The sequence below is a fragment of the Indicator indicator genome, chromosome Z, assembly GCF_027791375.1.
Source record: "Indicator indicator isolate 239-I01 chromosome Z, UM_Iind_1.1, whole genome shotgun sequence".
Classification (NCBI taxonomy): domain Eukaryota; kingdom Metazoa; phylum Chordata; class Aves; order Piciformes; family Indicatoridae; genus Indicator; species Indicator indicator.
This window is the reverse complement of record NC_072053.1, coordinates 63,427,626-63,443,008: the sequence shown is the minus strand read 5'-3', so window position 1 is coordinate 63,443,008 and position 15,383 is coordinate 63,427,626. Positions and strand designations below refer to the sequence as shown.

The following is a 15,383-nucleotide window of genomic DNA, read 5'->3' as shown; positions in this document are numbered from 1 at the left end:
GCTTTGAGGTTCTCCTCTAGCTCAACTACCCAGTCACAAGTCCAACTTTGAGCTTCTTTAATCAGCAAGTATTCAGATCCCCATTGCAAGATGGTATGAAGAATTACCAAGTCTAGTCTCTTTTTTTTTCACCATTAAAATGTTACGGGATAAAGTTCTCAGGTTGTACATCTAAACCTGAATACCAAATCAGGACACTGCACTGCTGTGGAAGTAGTGTAAAATGAATGTTGGGGTAAAATGTTGGGGTAGCTGAACTTCAAATGGGATCTTTTGTGTCACTACCCATCTCTTCTATCACTGAAGAACAAATAAGTGTCAGCTGCACAGAGAACTGGAAAGTGCTTGTTGATGTTGTTTCTTACTTGGTCTTTCCCCCAAAGTACCTATCATCTGCAGAAACTTACAAGTCCCTGCGTTTTCTAAGTGGTCATCTTTGCCATCTCTCCTGCCAGATTCCAACACACCAAGCAGTACTGTGTCACTCAGTGTTCCCCTATAGGAGAGCATGACTTCATCTGAGGAGGCAATACTACACTAAACTTACACCAGCAGGCTCATCTTCTTGTGGAAAATATAAACCATTGTAATTGCTGGACTGGTGGAGAAACAAAACAGAAGCTCAAGTAGAACAAGCTCATCCTGAATGTCTCAGCATCTGGCAGGGAACCCAGAGGGTGAGGAAGGCTGCTGTATTTAACTTCTGCTGCTTACTGGTATTTTATTTTACAGGTAGCACTGCAGACAGAGCTTTTCTTTTCCTGTTTGTAGAAGAGGACAAAGTGGCTCATTGTGACAGACATATTTCAGATTACATACCTATACTTCACTGCTGCAATGGAAGGATGCTCTAGCTCCTACCACATTAGTTTAGGCACAATTAGCTCCAGCCTTAGAGTGGAAGAGTTTTTATAGTGTACAAGAACCACAGTCCTTTAAACAGAAGTTTTCCACTCCTCTGAAAGCTTCACACTGATCCAGGTACATGAAAATGAAAAAATGGCTGAAATATGCTGCACCTTTCCTGTGCAACATTTCTTTATCTTGAATCAAATCACCTAAAAATCCCTTTTACCTGCATAGCTGTCCATTCCCACTTTACCCTTTCTGGAAGCATAGGCTGCCTTGCAGCATGAACTAACAAATAAATACAAAATGGAGGAAGGCACAGCAAAGGTGCTCCAGTGACTCTCCTCTGGGCCTTGCTTGTTGTACAGCAGGACCTAGATATCCCCATGTGCCAGATGAGCATTTGCAGTCATGGTCCCTGCCCACAGGCTTCAGTTCTTTCTTTACTGGGCCCTTGGCATCATCCTTTTGGCCTGGTTAGGCTTCAGGAGCACTTTCTGTATCTTCTGCTTTGACCAAATCACCTTTGTTTCTTTCAGCACGGAGCCGCTTATAGTCAGTGTGGAAGAAGGCGACGTAGAAACAAGCCATAGCGCTGCAAAGGCCAGCCAGCACCAGTACTGCAGCTGCAAAGAAGGCACACCATTAGTGAATTCAGAACCCCTCACAGCTGCACAAATCTAGAGGTCAGATCCCCAGAAAGTGCACAGCCCAGGTGATCTCCCAAGGGCTACACCTGATGACAAGTGTACAGCTCACTTGAGCTTTCTAAGAGAACAGGTCCACATGGGTTACATTTTCCTAGAGTAATGTGTAGAAAAAGTACACTAAGGATAAATGTTGTAATCAAACTTTGTATTGAAAGAACCTTTTCCAAAGGAAAAAAAACCCAAACATATCTTAAAGGCCATGTAACAAGGCTTGGGAGTAGTTACATTCTCATCCCATCAGTGTCTCAGACACCTCCATGCCCTTCCCTGCAGATGTGCCTGCGTGTTTCAGACCGTGGAATGAGTAGGAATGGATACCTAATCATGAGATCCAGCTCTGATCTGATGAGATGGAGAGTTGCAGGCCTTCAGACACGAAGCAGTTAAACTGCCTTCTGGGCAGTTATTGTGAAGCCTTGTTCCTTGTCAGCTAGTGGGAGCTTGTTCTGGGGTGTTTCTGCTCAGCTGAGCATGATATATTTAAAAGGTGTTTGCCAGCCTTTGTGTCACAATGTGTCCCCAGGACTTGGTGACAGTATTACATAAAAATGCACCAGCTGAGAGATCAAGACCAGGGTTTAGCCTGCAGTAAAAACACATTTGTGTTCCTGTTCATCTTAGTTGCAGTTTCTTCTCCTGACTGAAACAGAAATATGGAGTAGATTCATAGAATGGCTTAGGTTGGAAGGGACCTTACATATCATCTAGACCAACCTCCCCACCATGGGCAGGGACACCTCTCAACCAGACTCAGCTGCTCAAGGCCTCATCCAGCCTGGCCTTGAACACCCACCCCAGAGGAAGCATTCACTACCTCTCTAGGAAACCTGTTTGAGAGTCTCACCACACTTATGCTGAAGAACTTCCTAAGGTCCAGTCTAAATTTACTCTAGCTCCACTTAAAACCATTCCCCCTTGTCCTGTCACTAGACACCCTAATGAAAAATCCCTCTCTAGCCTTCCTGAAGGATCCCTTCAGGTATTTGAAGGCAGCTATAAGGTCCTGCCAGACTTTTCTCTCTAGGCTGAACAACCCCAGCTCCCTCATCTTCAGAGCAGACATGTTCCAGCCCTTGGATCATCTTTGTGGCCCTCCTCTAGACTCACTCCAACAGCTCTGTGTCCTTCTTATGATGGGGACACCAGAACTGGACATAGTATTCAAGACGAGGTCTCACAAGAGCAGAGTAAAAGGGAAGAATCACCTCTCTTGACCTGCTGGCTACACTCTTCTTGATGCAGCCTAGGATATGATTTGCCTTCTGGGCTTCATGACCTTACTGCCAATTCATGTTGAGCTTCTCGTCAAGCTATACACCCAAGTCTCTCTCTTCACAGCTGCTCTCAACCCACCCTGCATCCAGCCTGCATTTGGGGCTGGGATTAGCCCAACCCAGATGCAGGACCTTGCACTTTGACTTGTTGAACATCATGCAGTTGGCACTGGTCCACTTCTCAAGCCTGTCAAGATCCTTCTGGACAGCATTGTTTCCCTCAAGTGAGTCCATTGCACCACGCAGCTTGGTGTCACTGGCAAAATTGCTGAGGGTGCACTCATTGCCACTGTTCATGCTGCTGATAAAGATGTTAAACAGCACTGGAGCCAGTACAGATCCCTGAGGAAATCCACTTGTCACTGGTCTCCACCCAGACATTGAGCCATTAATCACAACCTTTTGATCACATCCTTCTAGCCAGTTCCTTATCCATCAGGTGGTCCATCCACCAAGTCCATGTCTCTCCATCTCAAAGACAAGGATGTCACGTGGGAGAGTGTCAAATGCCTTGCACAAGCCCAGTTACATGACATCAGTTGCTCTTCTGTTATCTACCAGAGCTGTAAGTCTGTCATAGAAGGCCACCACATTTGTCAGGCATGACTTGCCCTTTGTGAAGCCATGATGGCTGTCACACCTTGTGGTTTTCCATGTGCCTCAGCACAGTTCCCAAGAGAAGATTGCTCCATGATCTTACCTGGCACAGAGGTGAGACTGACTGGTCTGTAGTTCCCTGGGTTTTCTTGTCTCCCCTTTTTACAAATGAGGGTTATGTTTCCCCTTTTCTAATCTAAGTGAGAACTTTGCCAGACTGCCATAACTTCTCAAATGTGATGACTAGTGGCCTAACAACCTTGGCTGCCATTTTCTTCAGGATTCATGGATCTATGTCATCAGACCCCATGGACTTGTGCACCTTCAGCTTCTCTAGCTGTTCCTGGACCTGATCTGCACTTACTGTGGATGGTCGTCCACTTTTCCAGACCCAGCCATTGCCCTCTGTGACTTGAGTGGTGAGGCTCAAGTGGTTACCAGTTAAGACTGAAGCAAAGAATTCATCAAGTACTTCAGCCTGTTCCATATCATCAGTAGCCAGGTATGTGGGGTGAAACCAAGCATCCAGCATCATTTCCCAAGGATACACTTACTTGTCCAGTCCAGGGCTCCATCCTGGTCAAGGGCACAGGTGGAAGATGGATCTTCAGAAACACGCACAGTGAGGGCTTGTAGCAGAATCATTAAAATCACACCTTCAATCTGGCTGTGGGGAGAAGCCAACATGTAGTCATGGTGTCTGCCTGATTTATCAGTGCTGCAGACAAGACCAACTTCCCCAGCAGGAAGAAAGCAAGGCCTGTTTCTGGAGCAGGATTCTTCTACCAGAGAAAGTGTCTTCCTCTGTCCCAGGCACTTGGTTTACTGTCCCTGGCTCACAGGGTATCCCGGTCAGCCCTTCAACACACTCCCCATCATGCAGCTAGCGTGACAGGACCACTACATACTCCCTCCAGAGCCAGGGCATGACTCCAACAACAGCTGCCAAGGAGAAGAGGTGTAGTCACTGAGCAGAGTTGGAAATAACCTCTCACTGCAGGGTTGAGGATGGGAAAAAGTCAGGCTATGACTTCATCCTCCTCATTCATAGCTGGCTGGCAGCAGCAACAAAATCCACAACCAGTGTAAGACAACAGCCTTCAAAGGTGGTGTCTAATGCTGTTCTTTGACCAATGTTTCTTGCTGCTGCTTCTCCACCTGACACACACACACATGCACCAGGCCAGGTATATCACTCCTTAGAGCTCCAATGAGTCATTCCTGTAGCAGTCCAGTAGCAATCCCAAGCATGTAAACTCATCATGGGCAGAACTGTCTTTGCACCATTTGTTGTAACCACCTGCCCTATGAGTGTTGAGCCCCATCTCCCTCAGCAGCACAGAGCTCCCATTTGCTTGAAAGGTAGGTGATGCTGGGCATGGTTAAATCCTGCTTTTGCCAAGAAAGGGAAACGTTTATCTTCTTCTTGCACCCTCTTGTTTTATTTGCAAGAAGTAAGTTCCACATACTTCTTGTTTTAAAACATCCAGCTCTTCAGACCCAGCCAGCTTTCCCCTTGCCATGGTCACAAACATGGACAGCAAACAGAAATTCAGCAGGGTGGCTAGCACTGAAGTCTGTACTTTTCTTTAGCTGCACCCAGACCTGTGTGTGTATGCATTTGAACCCATACTCAGCCGTTAATTGGATTTAACCTTCTTGCTTACCTTGCAACAAAAATCAGGCCTGTAGATGTGCCCTCTCCCACGGGGTAGGAGCACTCCACAGCCAGCTCCATGGCAATGGGGTAGATGGCAAACCCAAAGAAACCAAAGAGCGAGCTGGTGATGGCCAGTGTGACATCCTGATGTCTGAACCGAGAAGCCTGCAGGCAAAAAAGGGACATCAGTCTCTGTCAGCCCTGTTGCACAGAAAGTCTGAACTCATAACCTGCAGGAAGTCCCAAAGGCTCATTTTTCCCACCAGTACTTTCCCTATCTGTTCCTGAAATCTCTCTTTTACCTCCAACCCTCTAGAACCAACAAATGGCTACATAATGCAGTTTGTTGAATTTAAGCAAAGCCTATGGTGTAAAGTCTCCACATTCCGCATTGCTCGCCTGGCTACCTTCAAGTGATCTCCTTCTCTGTGTCTTCCTTGCCTTGTCCTCTTTGAAGAACCACTGCAGAACTAGGCACATAACTAGGCCCTTTCTGCTAATCTTACATTCCTGGCATCCACCACTCTTAAAAGTCAGAGTTGGTAAAACTATGGCATTGTTGTTCATTTTCGTACGATGGCTATTTATCAATTCCATGATAAATAGAATTTATTTCTTTGAAAGAATGATCTCAGGGCCAGTGTACAAACTTGGTGATCGAGGTAAGAAAGTAAAATTATGCCAATTTATGTATATCCTGAAGCAGGTTCCACAGTGACTGTGAAATCCTCAGTAAAAGGCTTTTCTGTGGAACGTTCCTAGACCCGAGAAAATCCTAAAGCATAACATGGGGCTTAATAAATACTGTGACATCAAATGACCTTGATTTGAGCTGATGATTTATCAGATGGCAACAGAACTAAGTCCACAGGTATGATGTGATGCAAGGGAGAACTCACCACTGCAAACATGATGCTGGCAAGTGCACTCAGGCAGAAACAAATCTTGGTAGACTCTATGAACTTCCTTGTCCGGTCGACATAAAGGCCTAGCAGGAAAGCACCCAACAAGCCACACACTGTGAACAGTGCACCATTCAGGCCAGCAAATCCCTGGAGGCAGAAGAACAAGTAACTGAGCAATTAGAGCAGTTAGGAAAGAGGTTTTAATGTCACTAACCCATCTGTTTGCTGCTAGTGGTTTCCTACCTCTTACTCAGGTAGGAGAAGCTTCCCTGCCTGTTGCAATATCTGAGGCCACCACAGGGCCCTAAGCACCAAATAAATAGTGGGGTGCAAATGCTGCTACACGTGTGTGGAGACACTACTCAAAAGATGGCAAGTCCCTGCACACCTTGTAAGGGAGGCTGTGTGCAGAGCAGCAGCAGTTCCTTGGACTGAATGCTCCAGCCCAGGCAGGAAATTGTTCTTGGCTCCTCCACGGGCAATCAGGCGCCTTGTCCACACTGGGCATAACAGGTCCAACTGCTGTGGGATCTGTTCCTGTTATGATTACGCTCCTGCCATTGTTTGATAAGGCACAGTACTGCCTGACTGTAGGAAGGAGATTTAACTAGAGAGGCCATGAGCAGTAGCTAGGATAGGTTACATGCTCTTTTGCCTGCAGTGACAACCTTTGCTTGTCCTGCTCTTTGAGCTCCATAAGAATTCAGATGTGGACACCAATCCTGAAAAAAAAAGGAACCTTTAACATATGTGGGTAAACAGTTTTTTTGGAGCCTCAGGGGCAGACTGGAAGAAAAGGGTATCTGGAATATCTTTTGTGAGCTAAAGGGCCAGGCAAACCAGTTACACAGACAAAAAACATGCGCAGAAAGCAAGGCTGCGAAGTTGAAAAGGTTTTCAGGTAAAAGCTAACAGAGTGTGCAAACATGACCTGGCTATGGAGTGCTGAGCCAGTTTATCAGATTCTGGGAGTTGAGAAGGAGTGGACAGAGACCAAATATGTAGCTGTGTATCTGTTAACAGCTGAGGAGGTGCTTCAAGAGGACCTCCATGGAAGTGCAAGCAGCAGGACTGAAGTGCTGCCTGCCTGAAGAAGCCCTTTGTTACTGCAGTAGAGAGCAGGAGGAACCAGCTGTGAACAAACTGTACGCAACGGAAAAAGTAGCACCTGGCTGATGTAATGGGAAGGATGGGGAAACAGCTGTCAGTACTTGTGACCAGTGCTGTTCAATACATTCATCAACGACCTGGATGAGGGCACAGAGTGCACTGTCAGCAGGTTTGCTGATGACACCAAACTGTGTGGAGTGGCTGACACACCAGAGGGTTGTGCTGCCATTCAGCGGGACTTGGACAGGCTGCAGAGCTGGGCAGGGAGATTCAAATGGGCAAGTGTAGAGGCTTGCACCTGGGAAAGCGCAACCCCACGGACCAGTACAAGTTGGGGACTGACCTGCTGGAGAGCAGTGAAGTGGAAAAGGACCTGGGGGTCCTAGTGGATGGAAGGCTGACCATGAACCAACAATATGCTCTTGTGGCCAAGGCAGCCAATGCCATTCTGGGTTGTATGAGAAGGGGTGTGGTCAGTGGGTAGAGAGAGGTTCTCCTCCCTCTCTACTCTGCCCTGGTGAGGCCACATCTGGAATATTGTGTCCAGTTCTGGGTCCCTCAGTTCAAGAAGGACAGGGAACTGCTTGAGAAAGTCCAGCACAGAGCCACAGAAATGATTAAGGGAGTGGAACATCTTCCTTATGAGGAGTGACTGAAGAAGCTGGAGCTCTTTAGCTTGGAGGAGATCAAGGGTTGACCTCATCCATGTTTAGAAATACGTGAAGGGTGAGTGCCCAGCAGATGAAGCCAGGCTCTTCTCGGCGATGCCCAATGACAGGGCAAGGGTCAATGGCTGGAAGTTGAGGCACAGGAAGTTCCATGGAAACAGGAGGAAGAATTATTTCACTGTGACGGTGACAGAACACTGGAACAGGCTGCCCAGGGTGTTTGTGGATTCTCCTTCTCTGGAGGTACTCAAGACCCACCTGGATGAGTTCCTGTGTGATCTGGTACAGGCCATCCTGCTCTGGCAGGGGGGTTAGACTGGATTATCCCTTGAGGTCCCTTCCAGTCCCTGACATTCTGTGATTCTGTGATTCTCTCCTGCCCTCTACTACAGTCATGTAAGACTGTGCAAAGAGGAAAAGGCGCTTGCATCAGCCTGCCTTTAGCTTCACTCTAGGGCCTGTCTGGGCCCCACCCTGGGGAAGGTGTCAGAAGACTGCACAGACATCAGTGCTCTGAAGCATCTTAGAAAGAACAGGTGTTTAAAGAGTAAAGGTTTTTCATTTGCAAATGGGAGCCTGGTCTCTGGCAGTAAAGAAATCACAGATCATCCATTACTGAGAGACTGTTCTCTGGATGAATGTACTGCTTAATCTGTACTACATAATGTAAGCAAATAAGATGGGAGACAGTGCAGCATATTTGTCTGCCTTCATTTTGCTCTGATTCCCTTACCAGGGAAAATTAAATTGTATTGTGGATGATGGGGACAATGGAGAGGAAAGGAGGAATACTTACGTTTGAATACCCCTTTTCACAAAGGATCTGTTCTAGCAGAGCTGAGAAGCAGGTGAACATCCCAATTCCTCCACCAAAGCACACTGCCAGGACGATGTACGACTTGTTTCTCAAGAGCTGGAGAAAAAAATTAACATTTAAACAAATTAAGGGAAAAAAGGCTGTCTGTAACAGCACAGTAAACTTTGGGGTCAGTGGCCCTGACCCCCCCCCCCAGCTGAAAATGCTGAAAGGGCATGTGATCATTAGAGGACTTTGGCTTTTTCTTGGCAGTTCAGTCAGAGGACAACTTAAAATGGGGACCATGTAGGGAGGAAGTATCACTTCAGTGCCCAAATTTATCCTTTATTTTGCCATATGCTGTCCTACCTGTTACTATATCTACTCAGTAGGCTCAGGTTGTATGGTTTCTCTTGGATGAGCCCAAGTGTGCCTGTTTGAGCTAGCTGAAGAGCAGCCAGCTCACAGCTGAATGGTCAGACATCCTCTCTCACAGCTTTGTTGTGAGCAGCTTCCACACACACTCCCCCAGAAGGAAGGGATGCTATTCCCCTTCAGGGGACTTTTCATGATGGGTTTGGTGCAATGGAGTTCTGAGTCTGATTTGTCAGCAGATTCCCTGTCTGGCAGCACTTTTATCTCTCTGTGCTACAACACTTACCATTTTGAGCCCTGTGAGGAATGGCTGGGAAGTGGAATTAGTGGCACTGGCTGAAGGAGGTGTTGGCGGAACCTTCTCATGAATCCCCACAGTTGCTAGAGCACAGGCTGTTACCGCTGGGACTGCATAAACACCCAACTACACGACGTAAAGTAAAGACATGTTACTAGTCTCCCCAGCCCCACTGCCTCCAAATAAATGTATCAGCAGAACCCAGCTGGCTGATTAAAGCAGTTTTCATTTACCATCAATGGGATGTGTTTTCCTTCAGGAACTAGTGCAGGTGACAGCACGTTTGCTATAAGAATACCCAAGGGATTGGCTGGAAAGAAAAAGAGACACTTTTTTTTTTTTTTATGCAAGCAGTCAGAATCATGTGTCCACCCCTACTGCTAGTCAGCACCTGAGCTGCAGTGTGTGGCAGAACATTGAGTAAGGACAGAACAAGGCATACATAAGGAGAAACCAGGAAGGGAATGTTTGTAGAAGTTGACTGTGGATCCTACTGCTGCCACATGTGTTCCCTCACCCTCATGAAGTCCATTCTGTAAACCCATTTCACAGAATCACAGAATCAAACAGGTTGGAAAAGACCTCCAAGATCATCAAGTCCAACCTATCACTCAACACCATCTAATCAACTAAACCATGGCTCTAAGTGCCTCATCCAGTCTTTTTTTAAACACTTCCAGAGATGGTGACTCCACCACCTCCCCAGGCAGCCTATTCCAATGGCAAATCACTCTTTCTGTGAAGAATTTCTTCTTAACGTCCTACAACCTCTAACTCCTGTAGACTGCTTTTCCTCTGTAAATTATGGTGTCCTCATGGTCACCAGGCTGCTTCGGTAAATGCTAAGATGAAGAGACAAAATGAAGATGGATGGAATCTATGTCATCTATCCTAAGGTTACATAGCAGCAGTAACAAATAGAGGTACTTTACTTCTTTAGTCCCCTTATGCCATTAGGTGTGTATATGGATAAGATCCCCCTGAGCCTGCCTTAAGGTGAACAGTCTAGCTCCCTTAGCCTTGGTCAGCATGACAGATACTCCATTCCCTTAATAATCTTAGCTGGACTTACAGTAATATGTCTATGCCCTTTTTGTACTGAGGAGCCTTGCACAGGACACAGTTCTTTGGATGTGGACAGGAGACCTCCCTCAAGCTTCTTTCCAGTGGTCACCAGGATGCCATTGGTCATCTTTGCCAAAAGCGCATGAAAAGCAGAAAAGCCCTATGGCAGCTTCTTGAGGAAACACTCGGCTTGACACCTTTCAAGTCAATCTATCTCCTCAAGTAAAGCCCAAGCAGCCATACAATTTGATCTCTGATACCAACTGTAAAAATCACATGGCAGAAGAGAATCTTGGGCACTTGTCTGTGCTGGGGTAAGGGGTTGCATTGTTATGGGGCTGGAGATGAGCAGTCTCTGAAGTAGCACTCCTGGGACTCAGCTGAGAACGTCCAAAATTGCAGGAAACAATTTTTTTAACGCTAAGACAAAGCTTTGCAAACAGGCAACAAGTGAAGGTGATTTCCTTCAAGTGTGCAGGGATGGGGTTAGAAAAGCCAAGGCCAATGTGGAATTCAGTCTGGTGAAGGGCAGCAAGAATGGCTGGTATGTTAGCAGCAAAAGGAAGGTCAGGGGCCTGCTGCTAGGTGGGCCTGGAGACCTGGTGACAAACAATATGGAAAAGATCAAGCCACTTAGTGCCTTCTTCACTTCAGTCAAGTAAGGCTGGCCTTCAGCCCTTTCACTGCCACTTTGATCCCTGAGAAGGTCATGGAACAACTAATTCTGTACATGCTATTTACAGACACATGAAGAACAACAATGTGAACAGGAGCATCAGTGATAGAGAAATGTTTAATAAACCTAATAGCTTTGTACAGTGAAATGAATGGAAGGGTAGCTGATGGAAGGACAGTAGAAGATTTTTATCCCAGCTTGACTAAGGTTGTTGACATTGTATCCCATGACATCATCAGAGCCAGGCTGATGAAATACCCGCTAGGTAAGTGGAATAGGTAAGTGAGATTAATTGAAAGTCATCTAAACAGCTGGGCCCAGAGATCATTGGCATTGGCACGAAGTCCAAGTGGAGGCCAGCCAGTAGAGGCAAACCCCAGTGTTTGGTACAAGGGCTGATACAGTTTAACCTTAATGACAAATGTGGACGATAGGGTAGAGTGCACTCACAGCCAGTTTGCAGATGATGTGACACTAGGAGAAGAGGCTGACAGAAACAACGGCTATGCTTCCATTAAGATCGACGTCAACAAGCTGGAGAAATGAGCAGAGGGTAACCTTGGTAAATTCAGTGACAGTAAATGTAAAGACCTGCACCTTGGGAGGAATAACCCCATCCACCAGAACACACTGGATCTGACCAAGTGGAAAGCAGCTCTGCAGAGAAGGATCTGATGTGGGGGTAGGGGGCCTGGTGGACACAAATAGACCGTGAACCAGTAACACAACCTCGTGAAAAAGAAGGCCACCAGAATCCTGGCCTGCATTAGGCAATGCTGTCAGTGGGAAGTGTTCATTCCCCACTACTCAACACTAGTGAGTAACATAGTATTGTGTCTAGTTCTTGGCTTCTCACTATGAGGGAGACACAGGGTCCTGGGCTGGCTAGGACAGGATTAATTTTTCACAAGAAGCTGGGAAGGGGCACAGCCAGAATAGCCAGTCTGAACCAGCCAAATGGATATTGATACCATACTGACATCATGCCTGCTATATAATGGGAGAGGTGGCCCAAGCAGGGAGGGAAGTGGGGACAGTGTGAGAGCAAGCAGCTGCACAGGGCTCAGTTGCTGACTGGGTCTATAAACCATGACAGCCCTTCTCCAATGTGGGGCTGGAGTGGTTAAGATAAGGAAAAATCTGACCAAACCGTGTTAAAACAATTTTGTCATACAGACTTTTCTGTTAGTTAAACAGTCCATGTTCACAGTGTTGGTGCATTTGTTCACATGGTGGTGGTGTGTAAAATCTTATGTGCTCTATGTACTCCCTCTGGTGATTACTTACCATCTCTGGATCAGGACTATCATCTAGTTGTATCGTGTAATGTCAAATTATGACACGATTATACCACTAGTCATAAAGTTAAGCTGGTATTTGTATGTGGCATTGTTATTTAGTAGCAATCTTACCTAATCTGTGGGAGAGACAAGGGAGGACACTTTCTTAGCTTTTCAGAATTTTGAATATCCTTAGGATGTCCAAGCCAGCACGCTCTTGTTGCTGTGTCCTGGGACCTGTGTCCCGGGTCTTCTTTAGCGTTACACATTTTGTTTCAAAGAATATCAACCAGAGATCTGCTCTGAGGCTGGATAGATATGAGTGGTAGTGTGTGGGGGAGAGTTTGAGCAAGTGCCTAGGACTTGCTCCAGTGTTTTCAAATTTTTTGAATTTTACCCCAGAATGAATGCAGAATTCTGACAAACTAGTAAAATATTTAGAAAAAGTATGTTATCAACCTGGCAATTCTTGAGAAACAAAAATCACAGGAATGTGCTGGGGCCGTGCTGAGTCCTTTTCAACATTTTTTCAGTGTCCTCAAGGGCAGGAGGTCTCTGGCCTTAAAAATTGACCATCATGTGCTGCACCTGAACCAGAGAACCAACTTACGCCACTATCAGTCATCTCCATTCAGAAAAAGAAATACACAAGAAAATCAGTTTGCTTTGTAAGGAATGATGATAAACCAGTGTCATCATGAGAGTGGAAGGAAAAGCCCAGAGGTAATCACCTGATGCCTATCCCCAACAGAGCTGAGAGACAGGCAAAGAGAAGGATTTCAGCCATCGTCCAGGTGAGGACGTTATCACCTGGCTGCTCCAGTGCTGGGATAACGAGGCCAGTAGTTTGGAATTAGAGGGCAAGGAAGCAAAGCAGCACAGTCTATGGACAATGACATTGACAAGGCTATTGGAAAAGAGACGCAGGCCCTCAGCCTTTGGGGGCAACTTATGTCAGGCAATATTCCTTCAAGGCAAGTGGACCACTATGGAGAGAGGTATCCAGTACCTGAGGGAATTAGCTGTGCTGGAGGTGATCTCTCATGATCTGAATAACAAGCAGTCACATACAAATCCAGATGAAGTCCACTGCATATGACCCACATGGTGGAAGTTTCTACGAAGTGTACCACTGCCATATGCCAACTCATCAGCAGTAGTATCACAAAAAGAAAGCCAAGGACAAACAGTGGATGAATTGGCTGGCCACCTCAGGCCAGCTCTAGCAAGCCTCTCTTCCCTTATATGGACCTGTGTTTCAGCTGTGGAGGAACTGACACAGGAGTTCCAGCAAGTCAAAGAGGACACATCCTACTCCCCACTTGTACAGTCCTGTATCTCAGCTGTGAGGAGTAAGAACTCCCCTGCCTGAGAATCTGGGAGATACACACCACAAGGTACCCTGTGGTTTTACCTACGTGACCACGGAGAGAATATAAGGACCTGGGATCAGACCCACTCTGATCCTAATTGCACAAGTACATGAGTTGTGAGCAAAAACATTGCAAAAGGGGATTCCTCCAGGAAGAATACTGTTTCAGTTTACAGTGGAAATTCCACAAACAGTAGAAAGGCTGATTTTTTGAAAGGATTCTGATCCTCTTGAAGGAACTAAGTAATTTTCCTAAGAGGTGAGAAACTCTGATCAGTATTAGAGCAGCCCTGTCTCCAGCAAGGTGGAGGAAAGGGACAACTGCGTTTACTGGGCTGTATGGATCTGGTGGCCTGGCACATCAGACCCTCAGGAGTATAAGGCTCTAGTAGTTACTGATGCACAGTGTACCCTAATGCCATCAAGCTATAGAGGGCTTGAACCCATCTCTTTTTCTGGGGTGAAAAAGAGATCCCAACAGCTAAGTGTATTGGAAGCTGAAGTGAGTGGGATAAACACCCCATTGTGACTTGCCTAGAAGCCTTGTGTAGAGAGGAACACAAGATGCTGGTGGACTGCAGGTTGACCATGACCCATCAATACACCCTTGCAGAAATGTGTCCAACAGCATCCTGGTCTGCATTGGGAAGAGCATTGCCAGCAGGTGGGAGGCAGTAATCTTTCCCCTCTACTCAGCCCTGGTGAGAAGCATCTGGAGTGCCAAGTCCAGTGCTGGGCTCCTCAATACAAGAAAGAAAAAAAAAATGTTAATGGAGGGAGTTCAGTTACGGGGCAAAGACAGTATTACAGGACCAGAGGATCTCCTATACATAAAGATGCTTAAAGAGCTGGGACTGTCCATCCTGGAGAAAAGAACCTTCATCAGAGCTTGTAAAGACAAGAGAACCAGAGTTTTCTCAGTGGTGCCCAGTGGCAGGGTAAGAGGCAATGACTAATGTCTGAATATAAACCTTTTACTGTGACAGTGATTGAACACTGAAGCAAGTTGCTCAGATAAATTGCAACATCTTCATCTTTGGAGACTCCAGAGTCAAACACAACCACCATGGCATTTCTGCTCTGCACTTGGGGACGTACTAGTCTATGATTCTGGTGAAATGTTATCTGCTTCTGAGTACATGGACACAATTAAATAACAGTTTCCAAGAAGAGGGATTTCAGCTGCCTTCTGTTTCTTGGATGAGAAATTATATGAGGCTAGACTAAGGATGAAAAGGAGATCACTGTACTTCATCAGCTGTACGCTGTGGTGCAGGGGTCATGGTGAATCAGCTTGCAGTAATCTGCACTGGAGCTGTGAGTTTCACAGTGATGCTGATGCAGTGAAGCTCTGCAGCATGCTGAAAATAACATGCTGACTACAGTAAATGATGATTCTCATGGATGAACGAGAGGCCACTTCAGTGGACTCAGATACCTCCTTCTTCTGACACAGGAGAACTCTTGGGTTTCATTGGATCAGTTCTTGGCCCTGCACTGCTTCTCTGTAAGTCTCTACAAGCGATGGAGAGGACTGAATTACAATAAATAACATAGAGCACAGCTGAGTCAGTGATTTTGGCTGTGCAGTTTTGTCTGCACACAAGGTGCAGGGCAGCTTACCCAGAGGCATTAACAGAAGCTGTGTGGATACTGACAGGATGCTGTAGGGCTGCTTTCTGGTGCAGCACTGGTACCAACAGTACTGCAGTGCTGAGTGCAGCTCTGGCATTAACACGGGAAATATG

The 15,383-nt window shown here is 46.3% G+C and overlaps 1 protein-coding gene across 1 annotated transcript in view; it reads right to left on the bottom strand.

The window, feature by feature from the left end:
* Positions 1-1,270: 1,270 nt before the first annotated feature.
* SLC49A3 (solute carrier family 49 member 3) overlaps positions 1,271-15,383 on the bottom strand; it is a 33,334-nt gene continuing 19,221 nt past the window's right edge. Inside the window, exons 4-10 of the mRNA XM_054397857.1 lie at positions 9,476-9,552; positions 9,231-9,368; positions 8,570-8,686; positions 5,990-6,142; positions 5,098-5,255; positions 3,985-4,097; positions 1,271-1,475 (exon numbers count right to left, since the gene is read on the bottom strand). Coding sequence (XP_054253832.1) covers positions 1,327-1,475; positions 3,985-4,097; positions 5,098-5,255; positions 5,990-6,142; positions 8,570-8,686; positions 9,231-9,368; positions 9,476-9,552 — 905 coding nt within the window. The 3' untranslated portion in view covers positions 1,271-1,326. The remainder of the gene's footprint in view (positions 1,476-3,984; positions 4,098-5,097; positions 5,256-5,989; positions 6,143-8,569; positions 8,687-9,230; positions 9,369-9,475; positions 9,553-15,383) is intronic.